Here is a 26,974-nt window from a genome sequence, read left to right as displayed (position 1 = left end):
CCTAAGCGAGTGTGTTGTACAGTTGTTGGGTGTAATAGCGATCACAGCAGTCATCATTCACTACCGACATCTGAGCCGCTGAGGACGCAGTGGCTGAATTTAGTTTTTGAAGCTAACGTCCCCGCTGATTTACCTAAATGCGTTCATGTTTGCACTAATCATTTTTCACCAGACTGCTTTATAAACGCGGGTCAATATAAAGCAGGTTTTACTAGGAAGCTGCTCCTAAAAAAATGACTGTGTATTTCTTCTTCAGCATTTGCAAAGAATATGTAAAAAAAATAAAACGTCATGTTGTTGTAGGAAAATATTGCTCAATGTGGTACTTTGATAAAGTCTAAAAATGTCACTGTTAAATCCCAAAAAGCATTTTTTCTAATAGCATGTCTCCAATATGTTAAATATTTAATCTAAGATGAAAAAGAAACCATAATTTTTTTGCCTTATGTTCGTATTAACTAAACTAAAAATTAACTAAAAATTATGATCATGTCATAGAAGTACTAACAGAAAAATGCCAGATTGTCAAATTATTCAAAAACTGCAAATAAATGTTTGCAGGATGTGGTAGTTGCTTAAAATTACAGCTTTACCTCTGCCTGTTACACAGCACTGACACTGGAGACTCCTTCCATAAATGCTACATAAGTAAATCTCTTTGTACTAAATATTGATTGTTATGATCTGTTTATTGGCTGTGTGCTTTACACTTCACTGTGTATGAACTGTTGCTATAGAAACGGTAACTTATTAGAGGAAGTGTGTTATTATAAACCTATACGAAACAGAATCTAGAATTCAGCAGCACTGCTCTTTGGTCTTCAATTCTTTAGGAGTCTCCAGTGATTTAAATCCCGTAAAATATTATACTGTAGATAGATGGTGAGTGAATAAATGATCATGATGATAAATGTTGTTGTTGAATGTTGCATCATCGCTACACCGTGCTGTTTCAGATGTTCAGCTGGGTCTGGTGACCTTGTACGACCCGTCTGTTTTGCCGGTACCCGAGTCGAGATCAGGTTCTGTGAGGTGGAGCTGGTATCAGACGTCGTTACAGTACCGGTGCTGGCAGCGCGGAGTCCCGAGACCCGAGTGGAGCTGCAGCAGCCTCCATCATCACGAGTGGAGCAAAGTGGCGCTGTTCGACTTCCTGCTGCGGGTATGAGCAGTAACGCACATGTCACAGTTTTGAGGGCGGAGCCTTTACATAAGGGGGTGGAGTCACTTGTATAGCTGATCAGACGAGAACCTGTTTTTGTTTTTGTTTTTTTTTTGGGGGGGGGGGGGGGGGGTGGTTCGAGGGCTAACGATCTGTCTAAAATATCATTTTACTATGAGTGTAAATTCTCCTTACAGGTGATGAAAAAAAAAAAAAGTAGACTAAATGCAGATATATATTAATTTCTTAACATAAAATAAATTATACATATTTATAATTGTAATCTGTATAATTGATACATGTTTATTAATAAATGACTTAAATAAAATTATTTACTCTATAAATGTTTACTTTGATGTCTATGAAACAAGACTGACAGATCATTTTATTTTAACTAATGATGTTGTTGTGGGGTTTTAAACATAATAATAAAAAAAATCTAAATTGTTATTTTTCATTATATTTCCAGATTCTGTAAAAAAGATTTTTATGGAGGCTTTTAGGCTGAAAATTCTCTCACTTACTCATCTATACCACTTTATTCTGTATTCAGGGTTGCGGGGGCGAAGTCTATCCCAGGAGCATTAGGGCACAAGGCAGGGTACACGCTGGACAAGGTGCCAGTCTATCGCATGGCACACACACACACACACACTACAGGCAATTTGGGAATGCCAATTAGCCTAATCTACATGGCTTTAGACTGTGGGAGGAAACCGGAGAACCCAGAGGAAACCCACAAAGCACAGGGAGAACATGCAAACTGCACACACACACAGAGACGGGAATCGAACCCAGACCCTGGAGGTGCAAGGCAACAGTGCTGACCACTACACCCCCTAGGCTAAAAATTGTTAATTCATATTAAAATATTGAAAATGTCTGCAGTTGAATGTCATACTAAACACCAAGACTTCTGAAATAACCAACATCTGCTTTTGTAAACTGACAACGGCGTATGTTATTGTTTAGTAAATGCAGTGACATTTATTCTAATTTCAGGATGCAAATGTAGATTTTATTAATTCAATAAAATTTTTCATGTTTTAATTTCCGCATTAACAGATAAACGACAAACACACAGACGAGTCCAGAGCTCCCGTCTGCATCACTGTGTTTTAAGCTTCAGGGAAGTTCCAGCGACTCTGAAGAGAGAGAAAGAGAGAGAGAGAAAGAGTGAGTCTGTTGCCATGGTGACTGAAAAAGTTGTCACGGAGACTGATGACGTCATGTCGTGGTTAATGAACTGAAATACACTCACATCTCACAGCTTTATCACCGTCCGGATACTGAAAAAGAGAGAGGGGGGGGTGAGTGAGTGACTTAATAAAGTTTTATCCTCACACGTTTAATCAGATTAAATTAGCTAACGTGCTAATACACTGCATAAATGTGACCAACAACTGTCAGGGAATCAGAACGGACACAAATGCTGGTCTCCTTCAAGGTTTTTTTTTTGTTGACGGGATGCCTTAATTCACACAAAAAATTCATTAATTAAAGAACAAAAACAAAACAAAAAGAGGAACAAACGGAACTGTTCTCTTTTGAGCAAAAACACAGGAGCGCCAACGTCAAAAAATAAACAAAACAAAAACTACTCCGAAGAGGAAAAAAGGCCTTGTAGGCCTGTAGTTCCTTCGGCAGACAGCAGAGGGCGACGGGGCCAAAGTCTGCTGAACTGCAGGCCTCAGGACAGAAAACTGCAGAACAGCGCAAACTAAGAACAACATACTGTATACAGAGCTAAACAGGACACGAAATGGGCAGACGGCTGGCGACATGGAACAACGATCTGAGACAGGACAACAGACAAGAGGGAATAAATAGGGTGAATGATTACAATGAAAAGGGGAACAGGACCCCCTGGACATTCTGTTACCTGGATGCACAGTCACTTTAAACACTTTTAACACTTTAAATTCGTGACATTTCTATTTATACTCAATCCATATTTACCCTCATTCCCACACATAGTCCTAAATTATATATCTTTGTATTGCTGTCTCTTATTTTTCTATATTTTTCATATATGTCTCTTTTATTGCATATTTTGTACTGTACAGTTATGTTATGTTATTTTATTTTAATTCTATATTTTATTTTATTTTATTCTTACTTCGTTAAATTTACCTTCTGTTTTCCTTTTCATATTTATTTTTCTATTTCATAGTCTTTTATTTTAAGGTCACGGGCAGTTGTCTAAAACATTTCACTGTATATCGTACTGTGTATGCCTGTGTATGTGACAAATAAAATTTGAATTAGAAAATAGGGTGAAAAAAAACCCCAGAGGATACTGACTTGTAGCCAAAAATAGGGAACAACATATCCCTATTTTCGTGTAGACAGCTGGCGACATGGACAACGATCTGACACAGGACAACAGACAAGAGGGAATGAATGGGGTGAATGATTACAATGAAAACGAGGGGGAACAGGTGAGTGAAATCATCTTAATAGAATAATAAAGAGGAAGTGGGAGGGATGGTGGTGATGTCACAGGGACACAAGGCGAGGGATCAAAACAAACGCCATGTGCTTGAATAGACATGTAAACAACACAAACCAAAAAAAGCAAAAAAATTTAAAGATTAGACCAGGGTTTGAAAACATCAAATGATTTTTACACAATATCTAAAGGTATAATATAAATAAAGATATAATTAATAAAGACTGTAATTTTTTTATTTATTGAGGAAAATGATCCAAATACATATCTGTGTGAAGCAACCAGTGTTGGATGTAACGTGTTGCAAAGTAACGCGTTAGAGTACTTGGATTACTTGATGTAACGAGTAATCTAACACGTCAGGTCACCATTTAATTACTCAGTTACTGTATTTAGTTATTTTTTCAAAAATATAATCTGTTATTCAGACAATTTATGTAATCCATAAGCCAGACAGAAGTCATTCCCAATCCATTATTGTGTGTGTGTGTGTGTGTGAAGGTCATCCCACAAGCCCCGCCCCCGATAACACCCCCCTGTTAATCCTGCTGTTATACCTCTATCTCACCTGTGTGGAAAGGTGGAAATCTATTTACTTTATTATTAGTTTCAGCTAAAACTCGCAGTGAATTATGATGACCCGTACTTATAGCCACTGCGCGAAACCGCATAGGTGAGATCGGGGTATTAGTAGTTAACAGATTATGGGCCAAACTTCACTGAGTAATGATGGTAAAATAATTATAATTCCTTATAATAATTATTATATATATAATATAATAATTATATAAAATAATATAATAATTCCTTCTCCATCTCCTTAACTCCTTCTCTTTCCCCCACACAAGGCAGGGAATTCTCTCCACCCCGTTTTTGCCGCCCTTTCCCAGTCACAGATATCACTACTATTCCTCTTTACAAATCTGATCATTACCTGGTATCCTTCACCATAACCCTTCCTATTCTATGTAAACCTAACCACAAAAATGTCTCTTTTACCTGCAGAAACCTTCATCTGTCTCCCCTTCCTCTGTGTCTTCATGCACCCTATCATCCCTCCCAGACCCAGACTCCTCCTCCTCTCTACCACTAGAGACTGCAACTGAAACTTTCCTCTCCTCTCTCTCCTCATCGATAGATCTTCTTTGCCCGCTGTCATCTAAACAAAGAAGGATGTCTTGTCCTGCTCCTGGCTATCTGATGTGCTACGCAACAACAGGAGAGAATTAAGAACTGCAGAGAGAAGATGGAAGAAATCGCAACTTGATGCAGATCTCATCTCTTACGAGACTCTTCTCGCCAAATTCTCATGTGACGTGACTGCCAAAACCACCTTCTTCAGAGAAAAGCTGGAAGCCTCTGCACATGATCCTGGCAAACTCCACAACATCTACTCCTCACTACTCAACCCACCGACTCCTGCTGCCCCTTCCTCTCTGACTGCTGATGACATTCTACGATGGGAAAATTGTAGCAATCCACCAGTCCTTCACTCCCAACCAAGCTCTTACGGCAGAACCTCAGGACCTTCCCTTCCCTCCCTTAGCAGAATTCTCCAACCTGTCATCTGATGAGATTCAGCAGATCATCTCATCATCTAACCCCACCACCTGTTCATTAGACCCAATCCCTTCCACAATGCTCCAGGCCATCTCACAAGACCTCCTTCCCTTCACCACAACCATCATCAACCATTCCATATCATCTGGTCATGTTCCTGCTGCTTTTAAAAAGACAGGGGTTATTCCCATCCTCAAGAAACCTTGCCTGGACCCATCAGAAGTTAACAACTATCGCCCGGTATCACTTCTCTCTTTTATTTCCAAGATTCTTGAAAGAACTGTTTATAACCAAATGTCACAGAGCAACCTTAATGATCAGAGCAACCTTAATGATCCCAACCAATCTGGATTTAAAGTGGCACATTCCACAAAAACTGCCCTTCTGTCAGTCACTAAGAAGCTCCATGCTGCTAGATCTGCTAAACTGTCATCTGTCCTCATCCTCCTGGACCTGTCAGCTGCATTTGACACGGTGGACCACAAGATTCTATTATCTATTCTTACAAGCCTTGAAATTTGTGGAACAGCATGGCAATGGTTTGCTTCTTACCTAGAAGATATGTCATATGAGGTAACATGGAGGGGATCTACATCTGGCCCACGTGGACTTTCCACTGGTGTCCCGCAGAGCTCAGTACTTGGTCCTTTTCTGTTCTCCCTTTATACCCAGTCTCTTGGTAAGGTCATATCATCGCATGAATTTTCATACCATTGTTATGCAGATGACACCCAACTTACTCTCTCCTTTCCTCCCTCTGACACTCAGGTTTCCACCCGGATCTTAGCATGTCTGGCAGACATCTCATCCTGGATGGCTGCTCATCAGCTGAAGCTCAATCTGAGTAAAACCGAACTGTTGTTCATCCCTTGTGACTCATCCCCAGGTCAAGACCTTGTGATATCACTAGACAACAACCTAATCACTCCTTCAACCACCGCCCGCAATATTGGATAAACTGTGGACAATCATCTGTCATTTTCCCCACACATCACTAACCTTACTCGCTCTTGTAGATTTCTTCTTTACAATATCAGAAGAATTCGCCCATTTCTTTCTTCATAGGCTACTCAGGTGCTTGTTCAGTTCCTTGTTATTTCAAGACTGGACTACTGCAACTCACTCCTGGCAGGTCTGCCTCTGTCCACGATTCGTCCTCTGCAACTGATCCAGAATGGAGCAGCACGTCTCGTTTTTAACCTTCCCAAGTTCTCCCACACCACCCCACTCCTCTGCTCCCTGCACTGGCTTCCTGTAGCTGCCCGCATCAAATTCAAAACGGTGATGCTTGCCTACAAAGCTAAAAATGGCCCAGCATCCACATACCTCTCTCCTCTAATCACACCACGCACTGCACCACGTTCCCTCCGATCCTCCAGCACTGCTCGCCTTATCCCACCATCTCTCAGGGATCGAGGGCGGCATTCATCCAGGCTCTTTTCTGTTCTGGCACCGAGGTGGTGGAATCAACCTTCTGTAGATGTCCGTAGAGCAGAGACTTTGACTAGCTTTAAACGACGACTCAAGACGCATCTGTTTCTCCAGTACTTGGACTAACAACCCCGCCCCCCTCCTCCCCCCAAAAAAACATTCCCAGTTGTGTTGGACTAATGGCACTTAGTTATTAACCTAGTTAACCCAGTGTAAGTATGTATCCATTGATGCAAACTTTAAAGCACTTTTTGTAAGTCGCTCTGGATAAGAGCTTCTGCCAAATGCCTAAATGTAAATGTTATAAAGGTCTTGACTAAAACAACATGCATGAGGAATCACAAAGGAGTTTTCATTTTCTGCAATGGAAAAGTACTCGAACTAGTTACTTTTATCAGAAAGTAACGCTGTAATGTAACTAATTACTTTTTAATGATAGTAATTTTGTAATGTAATTAGATACTTTAAAAAGTCACCCAACACTGGGGGCAAACTTATGTAAACCCCTAGGAATAGGAGTTCATATGAAGGTGAAATCAGAGTGAGTAGATTTCAATCCACTGGGCGACAGTCAGGTGTGCGTGTGTGTGTGTGTGAGAGCCTTGTTTTATTTAAAGTACACAAATCTATTAAAGTCAGATCTTCACAACACACATTCATGGATGTGTATCATGGCTCAAACCACAGTGACTTCAGAGAAATAGTTAACCAGAAAAGGTCACTAAACCAGCTTTAAAGAGGTTCCACCTAAAGGTTAAAGAAGAATGATGTCTTAATGGATTGATGAGTCCAAGTCCTAACTTTAATCCTACTAAAAGCCCTGAAGGGAGACAAAACACAATTGATGCACAGGACTGATTAAGGTTTAGTTGTTGTCACTGCTGCACACGGAGGTCAAGTCAGATACTCAAGCCGAGGATCACAAACTTCTGATGTGCTTTAGGTCACATGTATGCAAAAACAGAGAAAATTCTGCATTACCAACAGGTCTAGCTGTATTAGGGTCATGTGACTTACAGACCTTTTCCCCTTGGTTATCAGCTCGAAGGCGTGGTTAATCTCCTCCAGAGGGAGTGTGTGTGTCACAAACTCGTCCAATAAAATCCGGCCCCTCATGTAGTCATCCACCAGTTTGGGTAAACTACGCACAAACCTCCATCCTGTTCAGAGTACACACACACACACACACACATACACACACACACACTGAACATATATCCAAAAAGGAAAACCAGTTTTTTTTTTTTTTAGTCTTTTCTTTCCTTCTTTGTGGTAAATTTTGCCCTTATTATATTTTTAATAGCTGAAATAAAGATTATTATTTGATCGGAAGCTACATGACAAAGTGCTCGACTCGTACCACCCAAGTAAGACCCTTTAATTGTCCGTCCCATCACGAAGTCTCTGGCTGACACAGAGAGATTTCTTTCTGTCCATCCCACGATCACACAGGTTCCACAAGCGGCTCTGCAGCTCTCAAACGCCGCCGTCTAGTGGAGACAAAACACATTTATTCTTCTAAATCAAGTGCACGCTCGTTTAACTCAGTGACGCCATTCAGTCCAATCAAACTCGACACTAAAGTGTTCACCTGAATCACGTCTCATGTGCAGTCTCAGCCTTCAGAGGAAGAAGAAGGATAAGAAGAGGACCTAGTTACTTTACACTGAAGCTGATGTTTATACATAAACCTGAAACCCACCATGAGGTTGACGTTCCCCACACACTCGAAGCTGTAGTCCACTCCTCCCCCTGTCATCTCCACCAGAACCTCCTGAATGGGTTTGTTCTGATCGTTCGGGTTGACGAACTCGGAGATGCCGAACGTCTTCCCGATTTCACCTTTCTCTGCGATGACATCGATGCCGATGATCCTGGAGGCTCCGGCGGCTTTACAGCCCATCACCGTGGCCAGACCCACGGCTCCCAACCCGAACACGGCACACACGGAACCGCGCTCCACCTGCACACACCAGGAGGAACAACCACAGGGGAAAGAGCAGGAGAGGAAAATCATTCATTAAAAATGGAGAATTTTAATTCATCTAAACAGTGCTGCTTTATGCACAAGGAAGTGACATCATTCAGGCCATGCCCAGCAGATATCTTGAGCCGTGGAAAATGTAAAACATGTATTGTTCTCTGATGAGTTCACCTTCACTGTCTTTCCCACATCTGGGAGAGTTACGGTGTGGAGAAGCCCCAAAGACTGAAGACCACCAAGACTGTTACATGCCCAGAGTGAAGCATGGGGGTGGATCAGTGATGGTTTGGGCTGCAATATCATGACATTCCCGAGGCCCAATACTTGTGCTAGATGGGTCACGTCACTGCCAAGGACTACCGAACCATTCTGGAGGACCATATGCACCCAATGGTCCAAACATTGTATCCTAAAGGCGGCGCCGTGTATCAGGATGATAATCCACCAATACACATAGCAAGACTGGTGACAGAGTGGTTTGATGAACATGAAAGTGAAGTTAAACATCTTCAATGGCCTGCACAGTCACCAGATCTAAATATTATTGAGCCAATTTGGGGTGTTTTGGAGGAGCGAGTCAGGAAACATTTTCCTCCACCAGCATCACGTAATGACCTGGCCACTATTCTGCAAGAAGAACGGCTCAAAATCCCTCTGGTCACTGAGCAGGACTTGTATCTGTCATTCCCAAGATGAGTTGATGCTGTATTGGCCGCAAAAGGAGGCCTTACACCATACTAATGAATTATTGTGGCCAGGCGTTCCAGTTTCATTGTCCAACACCTGTAAGTGTTAACAATCAGTAGGGAAAAGATATTGACATACAGGTTGCAACCACATGGAGGCGCTGATGACTTTACAGCTTACACTTAGAACAAGGGTCTAACTGCAGCTAAGAGAATACTGGGAGTTTAGAGCTGGACTGATAGGAGCTCAGGGTTAGAGCCGTGTCCAATCACGGGCTGACGTTTAGCGCCGTCAATCACAGACTCATGACCAGAACTATATGACCAGATAGAGGTAGAGGCGTCTTTCCATGAGCTTATAGAAGGAACGCTCTGATGACAGATTTATGGATAGAGCAGTCCATTTACAGGCTGATAGACAGAGCTCATCAACCAGGGGCTCGTGGAAAGAGATGTCTGATCACAGGATGACAAAGCACAAGCTCACAAATATAACTTTCTAAGACTTCCAGAGCTGTCCAGCCAAGGGCTCATAAACAGAGTTCTGTGACCACAGGCTCATGCTGACACCACAACCTACAGAGCAGTGCGGGACTTAAACACAGGAGGTCCTCCATAAGATGAGCGAGCAGGTTAATCAGTTATTCATAAATACACATCAAAGATAAGCCATATTATTGCATGGTCAGGTTTTTCATTACGCCTTAATAGGAACAAACACACACACACACACTTTGGCAGAGTTAAGCGCTGCTCCGTATCCCGTAGCCACTCCACAGCCAAGGAGACAGACTTTATCCAGCGGTGCATCTTGATCAATCTTAGCCACGTTGTATTCAGGAGTGACCGTGTATTCACAGAACGTGGACACTCCAATGAACTGATTCACCTGCTGCCCCCTACAGGTGATACGACTCGTCCCGTCCGCTAACACACACTTCTCAAGCTTCTCCCTGGGAGGCAGAGACAGACAGAGAGAGAAACAGAGAGAGAGAGGGACAGAGAGAGAGAAAGAGGGACAGAGAAAGAGAGGGACAGAAAGAGAGAGAGACAGAGAGAGAGAGGGACAGAGAGAGAGAGGGAGAGTATGATAAACTCATTAACCTTTTTGTCAGGTGACCCTGATCCAATGTGATACCCTGGACAGATACCAAATTATAATAAGTATTGCATAATGATGATGTTCTTCCAGCTGTTTCCATTAGGGGTCGCCACACATATTTAATTAGACACAGGTTTTTTTTTCACTGATACTCCTAATGTATTCCTAATGCAACCCTCCATATTTAATCCAGCCGTAGGAGCAGCACTGAGAGTGCACTTACTTGTGCACCCATGTGGAACCCCTGGAGAGATACTCACACTTTACTAATAGGGGATAAGTAATTTACTGGACATCCATCCATCCAACTAGGAACCTCTGTAGTCCAACGAGGTACCAGTGGTGACTGTTGTATTAACTCCCATTTCCACAACAGTGGTAGTACCTCCGCTCAACAGTCACACACTACAGGCAGTGTAGTCTAACATTCATGTCTTTGGACTGTGGGAGGAAACCGGAGAACCCGGAGGAAACCCACCAAGCACAGAGAGAACATGCAAACTCCACACACACACACACAGACCCCGAGGCGGGAATCGAACCCTTGACCCTGGAGGTGTGAGGACACAGTGCTAATCGCTACACCACTATGCCACCAACATACTGTGTATATACCATGTTAATAAACTGATTATGTTTTAGGAGTGTACGGTGTGGGCATTTACTGAGTGATTAATTGGTTGAAATATACATCATCATCATCATCATTATCTTTAGCAGCAGCAGCATCATCATCCTCACCAGTTCTTGGAGCAGTGGTTGGTCTTTGAGCCCAGACAGAACTCACACTCCCCACAGTGAGGCAGGAGGACAGGGATCACCTTATCACCTGGAGGGGAAAAAGGAAAAAGGACTTGATGTAGCCTGCTGGTCCACAATACCTGACCAGCACACTCAAACCCCAGCACCTCCAGGCAGCGCATTAACCTGCTCAGGTGTAGAATCATAAAAGTAAATTGCTCACACACACACTGCAAAGGGACACGTCTACTAGGAGATACGCTACAGCTGTACCTCCACTACCTCTTATAAACACCCACCTGAAGCCCGGCCTGGGGTTCTACAGTGGTTACTCAAGCGGAATGTCTATTACTGCCGCGCACTCTGTCACGGCCAAACGGCAACAGCCAAAATAAATCAGTCGCAATTCAAAGTAATTAGGGAAATGACCACCAGGTGGCGCAAAGGGACATTTTGCAAAATGGCTGCAATTAATTTTGTTTAGACAGACTCTTAGCATAACACAACAGCTCAAGGGCTTGTAAAAACATTTATATTTTTAACGGTTATTTTGGAGTCAGTGGTCCAAGCACAACGTAATAATCTTTGTATGATAAAATGACTCGTGGCATGAATCTACACAAGGCGCTTCAGTTTCAAATAATCATTTAACGCTGAACCCAAACAGCAAAAAAACATGATAATGATCTAAAAAAATAATAATACTCTTGATTTTAGCTGTTTATGTCCTGCATTAAATAATTTTTTAATTATTAATAATTAAAGCTGCTCACATCGCGCGCGCTTTCACTTAAAGAACAATGCAGTGTTTAATCAGCAAGTATATGTCGCCTCTTTTTATGAGAGATAAATATTCTGACTGAAACAAAGCTGCTCGTGTCAGCTCATATCGGGAGCATTTTAATCAAAGGGGAGAAGAAAAGTGAAAAGAAAATGTGTGTACCAACAACACAGCACAATGCATGTCTGTGAATGGCTAGAAAGTGGTTGTGAATAAGAATGTAAAATGTTCGCATGAGCCCGCGGCGCGCGTGTGCACTCTTTCACTTTGCCGAGTTTTGATCTAAAGTCAGATGAACGCGAGCCGATATGAGAGATTTATTAACGATTTTTGTTTCCCAGAAATAACAAACACACATTTATACCTGTTAAATAAGCGCTGTCTTTGCGGCGCTGTGCGAAACGCACGCCGATGTGAGCCGCTTTATTTCAGATGGTTGTGTATTGAGTGATTTAAAACAATACAAGGCATGTTATGATAAGGAAACTTTTTATCTCTTCCATTCCAGTGATTAAAAAACGGTAAAAATGTCAATTTTGGAATCTTTGTCTGATAAAATGACTCGTGGCATGAATCTACACGGAAGGCTTCAGTTTCAAATAATCATTCAATAACATGATAATAATCAAAAGTAAAATGATATTGTTCTTTTTGCTGTTTATGTCCACCATTTAATAATTATTTAATTATCAATAATTAAAGCTGCTCATATCGCGCGCGCTTTCACTTAAAAAAAAATGCAGTGTTTAATCAAGTATATGTCGCCTCTCTTTATGATAGAGGAATATTATGACTGAAATACAGCTGCTCGTGTCGGCTCATATCGGGAGCATTTTGATCAAAGGGGAGATTAGAAGGGGAAAAGTAAAAGTGTGTACAAACAACATAGCACAATGCAGTACAACATAGCACAATGCAGTGTTTGTATACTAACATGTTTTTGCTGTGTAGTGGACCGCGCGCGCACAACCTCTCGCGGGCGAGCCTCTGAATACGCCGTTTTAACAGGGGTGGGGTTAAGAAACACAGCACCGGCAAAAGTAGACTAATGATTATGAATGCGTCAGGGAAAACAGCAAGGAAACTGACTGGCCAAACAAGCACTAACAACAGCTCAAGGGCTTGTAATAGTAAATATAAAATATTATTTAGACTAGCTAATTAAGTTTACTAGCTAACGATTTTATTTTTTTTATTACAAATTTTATTTGTACAAAGAATGAACTGTTATATAGCTTCTGTTTGTATCAGTTTATTGTTATTATAAAAAAATACATTTAAAGAAATCAAAATTAAAATATATATAAAAAAACTGGGAAAATAGACCTACAGAACAGAACATTAAAATAACTTAAATATACACTTCTATCATTTGTATTATATGGTAATAGTATAGTATATCGCGGCTGGAATTTTGTTGTACTAAATAATATTTACGCAGTATAATCAGGGCCTCTTATTTCTATTTACTTTAGGTTGTTGTTCTTGGAGTGTTACTGTGTGTGCTTTGCAATGTCAGACACATTCAAAAGCAAATAATACCCCAGGTGTGAACCAGCTGTTCTCACCTTTACTCTCAGGGAAACTAAAATGCACCTCTCCTCACTGTGCAAGGTTGCAGCAAAGTGGAGGATCTTGGATCTTGCTTCATGTCTCTTCTTAAATTTGTGTAAATTTAAAATCTTTTGGATTCTACATTCTAAAATTGACATTGTGACTGTTTTTAATCCCTGGAATGAGATTTTTCTTATCATAACATACATGTTATTAATCACTCTACACTGTTTTTAATTACTCTACAATGTTTTAATTTTAGATTTTATTTAAAAATAAATAAATAAATAAACCAAATAAAATTATTTCATTTGTATTTATCCTTTGTAAAATAGCATTAAAAATAATGGCTTAAAATGATAAGGAATGCAGTGTTTAATCAGCAAGTACTGTATATGTCGCTATGGAGCGATATCTCGGACAATATTCAAAAGGAATTGCTCAGGGGCGGGTCTATACTGTGGGGCGGGATTGTGTGGGGAGTGACGTCACTCGCAGTCGCCGACTGAGTCTTCTTCTTTGTCTTTCGGCTGTTCCCTTTCAGGGGTCGCCACAGCGAATCATCTGCCTCCATCTAACCCTATCCTCTGCATCCTCTTCTCTCACACCAACTAACTTCATGTCCTCTCTCACTGCATCCATAAATCTCCTCTTTGGTCTTCCTCTAGACCTCCTGCCTGGCAGTTCCAACCTCAGCATCCTTCTACCGATATATTCACAATCTCTCCTCTGAACATGCCCAAACCACCTCAATCTGGCCTCTCTGACTTTATCTCCAAAACATCTAACGTGGGCTGTCCCTCTGATAAACTCATTCTTAATCCTATCCATCCTTGTCACTCCCAAAGAGAACCTCAACATCTTTAGCTCTGCTACCTCCAACTCTGCCTCCTGTCTTTTCTTCAGCGCCACTGTCTCTAAGCCGTAGAGCATCGCTGGTCTCACCACTGTCCTGTACACCTTTCCTTTCATTCTCCCTGATACTCTTTTATCGCACAACACACCTGACACTTTTCTCCACCCATTCCAACCTGCCTGTACCTGCCTCTTCACCTCCTTTCCACACTCCCCGTTGCTCTGGACCGTTGACCCCAAGTACTTAAAATCCTGCACCTTCTTTACCTCTGCTCCCTGTAGCCTCACCGATCCTCCTGGGTCACTCTCATTTACACACATGTATTCCGTCTTGCTTCGGCTAACCTTCATTCCTCTGCTTTCCAGAGCATACCACCACCTCTCCAAATTTTCCTCCACCTGTTCCCTGCTCTCGCTACAGAGCACAATGTCATCTGCAAACATCATAGTCCATGGGGACTCCTGTCTTACCTCATCTGTCATCCTGTCCATCACCAGAGCAAACAAAAGGGGGCTTAGAGCTGATCCTTGATGCAGACCCACCTCCACCTTAAACTCTTCTGTCACACCTACAGCACATCTTACCACTGTCTTACAGCTCTCATACATGTCCTGCACCACTCTAACATACTTCTCTGCCACTCCAGACTTCCTCATACAATATCAATACAATATAGTCGCCGACTGAGTGTGAGGGTGAAATTTGAACAATGGAGGTGAACCGCAGTAACATTGTGTTATGCGCTAAAATGCTCCCCTGTCACGGATTGCACCCCACACAAAATCTCTATCAAATATATATGGACATTATAATGAAAAAAATCATATTATTATTATTACTATCAAATATATTATTACTATTATAATTAACCCTAGAATTTGTATTATATGTCATAATTTTTGTGTATTAATTTGTCACTTGCCTAGGGTTAATTATATAGTAATAATATATTTGATTCATTGATTATACTAATTACACATGATAAAATCTAAAGGCCCACGTTTACTTTGCTTAAATTCAATCCTAATAAGATTTAATTTAAATTCTACATTTGTACTGCAATTTTAATACTGTGATTATGAATTCGTTTAACTACAATGCTTCACTTGATTTTATCCGCTACTATGTGCAGCTCTAAATTCAAATTCAAATTCAAATTTTATTTGTCACATACACAGTCATACACAGTACGATATGCAGTGAAATGCTTAGGCAACTGCTCATGACCTAAAATAGAAGACTAATAGGGTAAATAAAACTAGAAAAGAATAAAATAAAATAAAATATATAAACTAAAGTTAAAAAAATAAATAAATAATTGTACGACAAAAATACACAATATAGAAAATATTTGAAGAATGTATAATGAAATATAAAACAATAAGAGCAGCTGAACGGGTAGGTATATTTATGTAATTTTTGTATGGAATGGTAGTTTTAACGGTAAAGTAATGTCCACTGTTTGTGCAATTTACATATTTAAAGTGTCAAGTGCCGTGCAAAAAATGCTTAAAAAGTGATTTATGTAAAGTGACTTGTGACTTGTGACCACCAGGTGTAGTTGTGCAGTGGCCACTAGTGTAAACGAATGTCCAGAATGTCCAGTGTATGTGTGTAAAGACCATATGTGTGTCAGTACTGTGTGGTGGTGTGATTGAGAGACCTTATCGCCTGTGGGAAGAAGCTCCTCCTCAGTCTCTCTGTGTTGGCCTTCAGGGAGCGGAATCGCTTTCCTGACCTCAACAGAGAGAACAGTTCATTGTTGGGATGGCTGAGGTCCTTCACAATCTTCCTGGCCTTGGTCCAGCACCGCCTGCTGTAGATTGAGTGCAGGTCAGGGAGCTTAGTGCGGATAATGCGCTCAGCTGATCGCACCACCCTCTGTAGAGCTCGTCTGTCCTGCATGGTGCTGTTCCCGAACCAGGTTGAGATGTTTCCCGTCAGGATGCTCTCTATGGTGCAGGAGTAAAAGTTCCTGAGCACCTTGGAGGGCAGTCGGAAGTCTCTCAAGCGTCTGAGGTGGTAGAGACGCTGCCGGGCCTTTTTCACCACGGTGTTGATGTGACAGGACCATGTCAGGTCCTGCGTGATGTGAACACCGAGGTATTTGAAACTGTCCACTCTCTCCACTGGGCTCTCGTTGATGACGGGGATCTGGTAGTAACTCTCCTGCTTACTGCTGAAGTCCACTATCAGCTCCTTTGTCTTACTGACGTTTAGAAGGAGGTTGTTCCTCTGGCACCAGTTCTCCAGATTCCTAATCTCCTTCAGGTAGGCCGTCTCGTTGTTATCAGAGATCAGGCCCACCACGACGGTGTTGTCAGGAAACTTAATGATGGTGGTGGAGCTGGTAGTGGCCACACAGTCATATGTGTACAAAGAGTACAGCAGGGGGCTCAGAACACACCCCTGGGGGGCTCCAGTGCTGAGAGTGATGGAGGCTGAGACATGTCCGCCCATCCTTACTGCCTGTGGTCTCCCAGTTAGGAAGTTGGAGATCCACTGACACATAGATGAGCTGAGTCCCAGGTGCTCCAGCTTGGTAGTGAGTGTGTGGGGAATTATGGTATTGAATGCAGAGCTGTAGTCGATGAAGAGCATTTTAACATAATTCCCCCTCCGAGTGTCCAGGTGAGTGAGTGATGTGTGGAGTAGATGAGAGATGGCATCGTCTGTGGAACGATTTGGACGGTATGCGAACTGTAGTGGGTCCAGTGTGTCGGGTAGTGAAGAAATGATGAAGTCTCTGACCAGGCGTTCAAAGCATTTCATCACTACTGAGGTGAGAGCTACAGGGCGATAGTCATTGAGTGAAGCAGGATGTGGTTTCTTTGGGACAGGAACAATGATGGACTCTTTGAAGCATGTGGGGATCACCGACTGAGATAAAGAGATGTTGAATATCTCAGTGAACACAGGTGCTAGCTGGTCTGCGCAGGCTCTGAGAATACGGCCTGAGATGCCGTCTGGTCCTGCTGCTTTCCTGGTGTTCACTCTCTTGAAGGCTCCCCTTACGTCATGCTCGGTGATGATGAACGCGCTTCCGGTGCTGGCAGTGACTTCCTGTCTGCAGCCGTTAGCTCCGCTAGCATTAGCATCGCTAGCGTCTTTAGCTGCAGCCTCGAAGCGAGCATAGAAAGTGTTCAGCTCGTCTGCCAGAGTCACATCCGCGTTCGTCATACCGGTTGTTGGTGCTTTATAATCCGTTATTGTCCTTAGTCCCTGCCACAGGCTCCTAGAGTCACTCTGTTGGAGCTGTGACTCTAGTTTTCTCCCGTAGCGCTGCTTCGCCTCTTTCACCGCCTTCCGGACGCTGTATGACGCTCTAACGGAGCGCGTCCCATTAATCCTGCAGAGAATGAACTGATGCCCGAGGCGTCAGTCTGTAGTTATATAGCACCACTCAGCGGTAGAAGCCAGCCAACGCACAAACCCAAATGTGGCCACCGTCAGCCGTGGCGGTAAAACCAGGCTACCGCATGAGTAACCACTGTAGTCCTCGAATTCTTAGAACCGTCTCAGAACCCAGCGTTCCAGGTCAAAGAGTATCATCATCATCATTATATTACAATGGACAATAAGAATGTGTGTGTGGGTGTGTGTGTGTGTGTGTACCAGGCTGTATGGTGGTCACGCCCGGGCCAACGCTCTCCACCACACCCGCACCTTCGTGACCCAGAATGAGAGGAAATGGCAGAGTCCTCACTTCTTTCCCACAATCATACAGATACGTCCAGTCTATGCGACACACACCGCTTGCTACTATCTGAAACACACACACACACATATATATATTTATATATCAGCGAGCACGTCCATAATCTCAGGCTGTATAGTAAAAGTCAGGCCTACAGAAACACAGACCTTAATTCTGACTTCATGGTCTTTAGGTGGAGCGACTTCCACTTCCTCTACGGTGAGAGGTTTCCCAGGTTCCCACGCCACCGCCGCCTTACACCTGATCACCTACACACACACACACACACACACACACACACAGAGTGTCTTTGGGTTTAAATGTCATGCAGACATCAGCAGGTTTCTCTAGAAGTCGCTCCATCGCGGGTGTAAAACTCTGCAGCTTCACAGAGGAACCTGTACAGGAGATTCCTAATGTACATAGATCATCTGTAACAGCCTTCAGCGTTCTGTACTGAAACACATAAATCTGTAAAAACCACACCGCTAAATTTACACGTGACCAGATTTGGCGTGTGAAAGATAAAAAGATCGTTAGCGAAGCATTTTAATGACGATAGCGGCCTTAAAGTGTGTCCACACATGAGCAACTGCTCCCATCACACACACACACACACACACAAACACACATGTTTCAGTTTTTTATTACGTCTAGTCAGCATGATTCAGTGTTAAATCTATTAACAGTAATGATCACCAGCCTGACTGTTATTACAACAGTGATCTAAATAAAAAAATTAAAAAATAAAGTACAGACAAACAGAACGCTGGCAGATCAATTCTGTCTAATATACACTAAAGGAAACGTGATCTTCTTACGTTCATAACACTGGAGTTTGAATTTATTTCCAACCAGTGTTAGGACGCGTCATTAACGGTTAAAGAGTCTGTAGAAACAGTTAAAATATTAAAACTAATCTGATCTGATCTTTAATGTAATCAGTGATATTATTATTATTATTATTATTATTTGAGGTTGAAGCCCACGTACATGTCTGTGTATCTCTCTGTACAGCAGAACACTCTGTCTAACTTATTATGTTTTGTCTTAAAACGACTCCAGTGTGTTAAAATTCACTTATACCACTTCAGCGCTGTTATTTTAGCCAAAGTGAAAATATGAACTAATCCCAGTAAAAATATTCACTTTATCTTTTATAATTAATATCTATTGGTGCAGGTAGAGACACGGGGGCGGTCCTGTGTGTGCCGCCTGCTCAGGTCTCTGACTCAGGACACAATTGCCCCCTTGTCCCGCCTAACTTAGAACCCCAGGCTACCTGTGATTGTCCCGTGTTTAGGAGAATGCTGTTGTGCCTTTCTGCCCCTTTGACGTCGTCCCTCCACCTCTAATGCCCTTCTGGGAACATCGCTCTGCCCACCTGCCCCGTCTGCGTTAATCCTCAATAGACACACATCTTTGATTAATCATAATAATTATATTCTGGCCTCCAAGTGGCGCAGTGGCACAAAGTTCTCACCCTATCATCCGGAGATCGCTGGTTCGATCCCCGGGTAATGCTGTAACCTCTCGCAGCCGGAGGTCTAGAGAGATCTGATTGGTCAAGCTCTCTCAGAGGGGAGGGATGAGAGGTACTCAGTGCTCCCACATTAATCACGGCTCTGCAGCCAATCAGAGCCGTCGGTGAGCTCACGTAAGCGGAAGGAGCGGATAGCGCTAAATTATTCCTTTAAATTATTGTACTATTTTTCATGATTTTATAAATGTTAAAGAAAAAACAGTTCCATTAAAATAAGATTTATTGTCATATTTTAATTAACAGATAAGGACTAAAATGAAATATGGTTCCTTCAAGAAACTACACTGTTACAAATGACAAACAGTAAGTAATTTGTACACACTCTGAATAACATGGAAGTTCATAAACTTATTTTTAGTAAACGAAAATTACAATTCGACACACTGTGGTTCTTCGTCGTATCCCTGTCCTTCTTAGGGACAACCCCTCAGAATTTTTCAAGATTTGCTTTGTAAGTATAGCTATAAAAATTGATGATTAATATTTTAACTTTTTTTTATATGGCTAATGAATTTTGAATGGTTTGTGTGACCAGTGCTACAGAAAAATCTAATGTACACCTCTAATGTCTATTTGATATATTTACTTTATACATTTTTTTTATATTCATATCTATTCAGGACTCAGAAGTAAACAACTTTGAGCAGATTCCTGTTGGCATTCTGTTAGTCGACAAGGAAGACTCTCCTCTCTACTCTTCGTTGATACCTGTACGTCCAGTCTCCACTGCTATCATCATAGAGGGAGGTATTCTTATGGATGATATGAGGAACCGGCCTCTTGCTGTTTGTCTCTTGTTTGGACTATTATACGCACTCCATCTTGATTACCCAAAGTGCATGAAGAACACATTCAACTTCATCCAGCAAGTCATGCTTGATCTGGAATCGAAGTCATTGAAACCAAAACTTCAGACTTTGAAAAACCAGTTATTTGCTTAAATCAACACATTTAGGTCAAAATTATCTGACCTGCAGTTCATATAGCCACTACTGGGATGATTTGATTCACATCATGTCATAGCAAGATTTATTTTCTTTGTTTGACATATGTTAATGGATCATAGTATCCTTGTATTAATGTTATTGTGTATCAGTCAGCATGGTCTGCTTAAAACACTTTTAATAAGGATTGTGAAATGTTATACGAATGTAGAGATGTTTAGACAGCGGAGGTTTTCCATTCAACCGTTCTGTTGACGTTCTGCACCCTGTGGCAGTCATCCAATAAATTATAGTAGTGTGTTGATTAAAATTTTTTCAATTGCTTCAGCCATTACTGCTGTAATCAACATTTTGAAAAATAAATGTTTTTAAAGTGATGTAAATGGAGACCTGTGATTTTTACTAGTTGCAATGTATCTAAAACTGTACATAAAATTAAATAGGAATATTGCTGTTATTTTATTAATAAATTATAATAATTATTGTTATACATATAGTTAAACTTTACTGGTACCATTCCCCAAATCACAGATTCAGTTAAGTTAATAAAACTTAAATGCTTTAAGTAAATGTGACTGGATACAAGTAAGGAATACTTTTAATATATTAGTAAATATGGCTTAAATGACACTTGATATGATAAAGTTAATATCATTTAATTGAATTAAGGCAATGAGTTTGCACAATTTAATTAACTAAACCTAACAAATTACTTTTTATAGTGCAGTCGTGAGTCAGCAGTGTAAACAGCAGGGGACTGAGCACACAGCCTTGTGGGGCCCCAGTGCTCAGTGTGGTGGTGCTGGAGTTGCAGTTCCTGATCTGTACTGACAGAGGCCTTCCGATCAGAAAGTCCAGGATCCAGTTGCAGAGGGAGGTGTTCAAGCCCAGCAGGCTTGGCTTCCCGGACAGTTGTTGGGGGAGGATAGTGTTGAATGCTGAGCTGAAATCTATGTACAGCATTCAAACGTATGTGTCCTTATTGTCAAAGTGTGTGAGGGCAAGATGGAGTGTAGTGGAGATGGCGTCGTCTGTTGAGTAGTTAGGACGGTATGCAAATTGCAGTGGGTCCAGTGAGGGGGACAGCAGGGTTTGATGCATCTCATGACGAGCCGCTTAAAGCACTTCATGATGATGGATGTAATTGCAATGGGACGGTAGTCATTGAGACAGGACACAAAAGACTTCTTCGGCACGGGGACGATGGTGGTGGCTTTGAAGCACATGGGAACAACGGCGCTGCTCAGGGAGATGTTAAAGATGTTGGTGAGAACATCTGCCAGCTGTGCCGCACATTCTTTGAGCACTCTGCCTGGGATGTTGTCTGGTCCAGCAGCTTTGCGTGGGTTGACTCTGCGCAGAGTTTTCCTCACATGGGCTGTAGTGAGAGACAGCAACTGGTCATCTGGAGGAGGGGTGGTCTTCCTCCCTAAACATGTTCCAGTCACTGCTCTCGAAACAGTCCTGAAGAGCAGAGATGGCTCCTGCTGGCCAGGCTTTCACCTGTTTCAGAACCGGTTTTGAATGCCTGGCGAGTGGTCTGTATGCTGGAATTAGCATAACAGAGATGTGGTCTGAGTAGCCGAGGATGGGGCGGGGCTCTGCCCGATATGTGCCGGGGATGTTTGTGTAAACAAAATCCAGTGTGTTTTCCCCTCTTGTTGCAAAGTCCACATACTGATGGAATCTAGGAAGCACTGACTTGAGATTTGCATGGTTGAAATCTCCAGCCACAATAAACAATCCATTCGGGGGGGGGGGGGGCGGGGGGATTTTGCAGTTCACTCATCTTTGCATACGGTTCCTGTAGCGCTTCCTTGGCATTAGTGCTAGGTGGAATGTACACTCCGATAATGAAAACACTGGTGAATGCACGTGGTAAATAAAAAAGTCTGCATCTGACAGTCACAAACTCTAATGAAACTCTAATGTGTTTCATGACGGTCTAAACCCAGTTTACCTGCTCGTCAGGTAACTGGGTCATCTACCTGCCAATAACTACAACTATTCCCTTTGCAATATTCAGTTTGATCATTTTTTCATAATTTTTTTATATAAAGTATATTCGTTTTCAATAGTTTTTTCGTTAAGTGTTTTACACATGTAAAACCGATTGTACAATAATCCACTCATTCATTACTTATAACTACAACCATTCCCTTTGCAATATTCAGTTTGATCATTTTTTAAATAATTTTTTTAATATAAAGTATATTAATTTTCAATAGCTTTTTCGCTAAGTGGATTAGAAATGGAAAATTAATTGTACTATAATACAATCTTATAATCTATCATTGCTAATAACGACAACCGTTCCCTTTGCAATATTCAGTTTGATTACATGAATTTTCAATAGCTTTTTCGTTAAGTGGATTAGACATGTAAAACTAATTGTACTATAATCCACTCTATCATTGCTAATAACTACAACGCAATTTTCTTTTGAACCTGGTGCTGACTCTGATTCTGGGTCAGGGTGTCGTGAGTGGCAGCGCAGCTCCATTGCTGCGATCTTTTGAAAGTCAGCCCTTGATCCAATATTTTGTCTGGGAGCCGAGGTCGCGCAGCCCGTGAGGGCTCCCAGCTACGCCAGACCAACCGAAGATCCACGGCGCTGCGGTATTGTTACGTTTAGGCAGGGTTCTGACTTAGAGGCGTTCAGTCAGATGGTAGCTTCGCACCAGTGGTTCCTCAGCCAAGCACACACACCAAATGTCTGAACCTGCGGTTCCTCTCGTACTGAGCAGGATTACTATTGCAACAACACATCATCAGTAGGGTAAAACTAACGTGTTTCACAACGGTCTAAACCCAGTTTACCTGCTCGTCAGGTGTCACGCCATCTAGTGACGGGCTGTAATCACCCAGTCATAAGAGCGATAAGAGCGATAAGAGTCGCATCATGGGACACGGTAGTTGTAATCATATCGAAAAGAGTCATAGTAATCATAAGAGAGTCATAGTTACTCCCGCCGCTTACCTGTGCTTCATTGACTTTCTTCACTTTGACATTCATAACACTGGGCAGAAATCACATCGCGTCAACACTTGCTGAGAGTCTTCGTGATGCTTTGTTTTAATTAAACAGTCAAATTCCCCTTGTCTGCACAAGTTCCAAGCCGGCTGCTAGGCGCCGGTTGAGGCGCTGCGCCGGGACCATAGACGAGGAGATCCGCGAGAAGGGCCCAGCGCACGTCCAGAGTCGCCGCCACAGCAACGCTAGGCCCGCTGCCGCGTGAAGGTTTGGGGATCTGAACCCAACTCCATTTCGATCAGCAGGGGGTGACGGAGGCCATCGCCCCACCCTTCTGAATGGTGTTTGCCCATCCCTTAGGACCGATTGACCCATGTTCAACTGCTGTTCACATGGAACCCTTCTCCACTTCAAAGCTCTCGTTTAAATATTTGCTACTACCACCAAGATTTGCACCTGCTGCGGATCCACCCGCACCCTCCTACTCGTCGGGTATGGGCTCGATGCTCCAGCGCCATCCATTTTCAGGGCTATTTGAATCGGCAGGTGAGTTGTTAGTGGATTCTGACTGCCATGGCCACCATCCTGCTGTCTATATCAACCAACCTTTTATAGAGTCTGATGAGCGTCAGCATCGGGCGCCTTAACCCGGCATTCAGTTCATCCTGCAGCCAGTTCTGCTTACCGAAAGTCGCTCACTTAGGAAACCAGCTGCTAGACGGTTCTATTAGTCTTTCACCCCTATACCCAGGTCGGACAACTGATTTGCACATCAGGACCGTTGCGGGACTCCACCAGAGTGACTTGTCCTGGTCCTGGGGTAAGCAGCGAAGACTGGGCGGGGAGACGCTGTAAATCTCAAGGTCGGAGCCACGAGCCACCTTCGCCTTCAGACCCTTCCAAGCTGAACCGAAACCTGGGGCGGCGCAAGGCCGCGGAGGAAATGCGCCCGATCGGCAGCCATGGAACCCTGTCCAGCGGGCGGCCCCCACCTTCCCCGGCCACCCCGATTGACGGCAGGATGGGTTGGGGGGCACACAGGGATGGCCCAGGACCGTCGGGTTGAATCCCCTGGTCGGAGCTACACTCCTGGTGGTGCCCTTCCTTCAATTGCTTTAAGTTTCAGCTTTGAGACCATACTCCCCCGGAACCCAAAGACTTATGGTTTCCCGCATGCTGCCCGGCGGGTCATGGGAATAACGCCACTGGATCGCGGGTCAAAATGGTTTACAGTCCGAACTATGACGGTATCTGATTGTCTTTGAACCTCCTATTTTTCGTTCTTGATTAATGAAAACATTCTTGGCAAATGCTTTCGCTTTCGTCCATCTTGCACTAGTCCAAGAATTTCACCTCTAGCTGCGCAATACAAATGCCCCCGGCTGTCCCTCTTAATCATGGCCCTGGTTCTGAAAACCCACAAAATAGAACCGGAGTCCTATTTCATTATTCCTAGCTCAGGTATTCATGCAAGTTTGGCGGGTCGCTTTGGGGCACCTATAGTACCATTGAAATTTGACAAGGCAGATATTTGAATGAGATGTCGCCGCCACGGAGGGCACGCGATTGACTTGAGTCAACAAAGCGGCCGGCGGGCCTGAGACCCCCCAGATGGGCTTTGGGTTTGATAAATGCATACCCCGAGAGGGAGAGAAGGGTCTGCGCTCGTTTGCATGTATTAGCTCTGGAATTACCACAGTTATTCGAGTAATGTGTGGAGCGATCAAAGGAACCATAACTGATTTAATGAGCCATTTATCAAACTGAATATTGCAAAGGAAATGGTTGTAGTTATTAGCAATGATGGAGTGTACAATTAGTTTTACATGTCTAATCCACTTAACGAAAAAGCTATTGAAAATTCTTTTTTTTTGTTGTAAAAAATGTATAAAAAAGTAATCAAACTGAATATTGCAAAGGGAATGGTTGTAGTTATTAGCAATGATAGAGTGGATTATAGTACAATTGGTTTTACATGTGTAATCCACTTAACGAAAAAGCTTTTGAAAATTAATATACTTTATATAAAAAATTAATTAAAAATGATCAAACTGAATATTGCAAAGGGAATGGTTGTATTTATTGGCAATGATAGAGTGGATTATAGTACAGTTGGTTTTACATGTGAAATGTATAGCGAAAAAGTTATTTAATTTTGTTTATTTAATTGTCATTTTTTTAGCTACTCATAATAGACTGAACAAAAGTGCATTCATTTTAATATATACCTTTACAATTATTATTATTTTTTTAATCATAAAAAACACAGACTCTTATTTACCACATTTCTTTTTTGGCATAGAAATTGTCTGTGTAATCATTTGTTTTATAATGTACCTTAAAATAATTATTAATCAATTAAACAAACAAATAAATAAACAAATAATATATACTGTAGCCTAACAGTTTAATATGTTTGATGTCCTGTAAGGTATTTCTCTGTAATCTTGTGTATTCTTCTGTACGGTTGGGTCTTGGTCATGCACTTTTTAGACGATCCCTTAGTGACTCCATTGCTATAATGCGCCTGTAAGCAGCGTTTCTGAAAGATTTAGCTCCAGCAGGCTGTAATAGGAAAAGATCTAAAAATATACCTATTTGTAACAGCTTCTCTGTCCACTCCAGAGTAAGAAAATATGCGATTTGTCATTTTTGTGTGTTTATTTCTTGATAAACGGATGGGATAACCTTGAATGTGTGGCAAATGTCCAATATAAAAACAACTTCACTGCGGTCATCAGCATTACTCATTAATGAAAGAAATTCAAACCTTTTCTAATACACAGATTTTTATCTAGTTGTTTCTTTTGCTGTTATTTTATCATGTGTATGGGAATCGTGCTCCACTTTACACACACACTCAGACACACACAAACCCAGTGTAACACACACACCCTCGAGTCATGTGTGGTTTAAATATACAACCAGTGTTTGTTTCAGATTGTAAGAGTGGATTTAATATTTAGATAAAATTTTAAGACCAAGAAGGAACACTTACTTTATTCTCAGTCCCCATTCTCAAAGATCTTCAGTTCCAAGTCCTTAAAAAGCAACACACACACACACACACACACACACACACCTTTAGTATAATACTGTACATTTTCTTCATGTTTATCTCTTACATTTAGTGGTTCAGGTTACAGTTACAGAGACGTCCTGCATGACATTACCTCTGCTGCAGAGAGAAAGAGAGAGTGTGTGTGTGTGTGTGTGTGATTAATCTTTTATTCTGCTGTCAGAAGTCATAACTGACACAATGCCACCTGCTTATGGAGTTATTTCAGTGCCAAAATTTAACAAACAAACAAACACAATCTGCAATCACAAATGTGCCCAACCTATTTTCTCATGAATGCGCCCAACGTATTTTCTTACAAATACGCCCAACGTATTTCCTCACAAATGCGCCCAACCCATTTTCTCACAAATGCAAGGCAAGGCAAGTTTATTTGTAAAGCACATTTCATACACACTGGTAATTCAAAGTGCTTTACATACAGTAGA

The 26,974-nt window shown here is 42.0% G+C and overlaps 1 protein-coding gene across 3 annotated transcripts; it reads right to left on the bottom strand.

Annotated features, from left to right (window-relative positions):
- Positions 1-2,188: 2,188 nt before the first annotated feature.
- LOC128531960 (alcohol dehydrogenase class-3-like) lies at positions 2,189-26,667 on the bottom strand. 3 transcript variants are annotated; one of them, XM_053506152.1, is made up of 11 exons: positions 26,641-26,667; positions 26,466-26,508; positions 18,174-18,275; positions 17,925-18,075; positions 11,119-11,206; positions 10,009-10,228; positions 8,308-8,568; positions 7,966-8,095; positions 7,627-7,765; positions 2,424-2,451; positions 2,189-2,307 (listed from the first exon to the last, which is right to left on the bottom strand). In XM_053506152.1, the coding sequence occupies exons 2-10, from the start codon at positions 26,481-26,483 to the stop codon at positions 2,427-2,429; spliced, it is 1,134 nt and encodes a 377-aa protein (XP_053362127.1). In that variant the 5' UTR covers positions 26,484-26,508; positions 26,641-26,667; the 3' UTR covers positions 2,189-2,307; positions 2,424-2,426. The 3 variants fall into 3 exon arrangements, with proteins under 3 accessions (XP_053362127.1, XP_053362126.1, XP_053362128.1); XM_053506151.1 differs by lacking the exon at positions 26,641-26,667 and having other exon boundaries at positions 26,466-26,548; XM_053506153.1 differs by lacking the exon at positions 26,641-26,667 and having other exon boundaries at positions 17,976-18,075; positions 26,466-26,548.
- Between the last annotated feature and the right edge of the window lie 307 nt (positions 26,668-26,974).

This window comes from Clarias gariepinus, chromosome 10 (genome assembly GCF_024256425.1).
Source record: "Clarias gariepinus isolate MV-2021 ecotype Netherlands chromosome 10, CGAR_prim_01v2, whole genome shotgun sequence".
NCBI lineage: Eukaryota > Metazoa > Chordata > Actinopteri > Siluriformes > Clariidae > Clarias > Clarias gariepinus.
The sequence above is the reverse complement of the archived record's forward strand: the minus strand, read 5'-3'. Positions and strand labels throughout refer to the sequence as shown.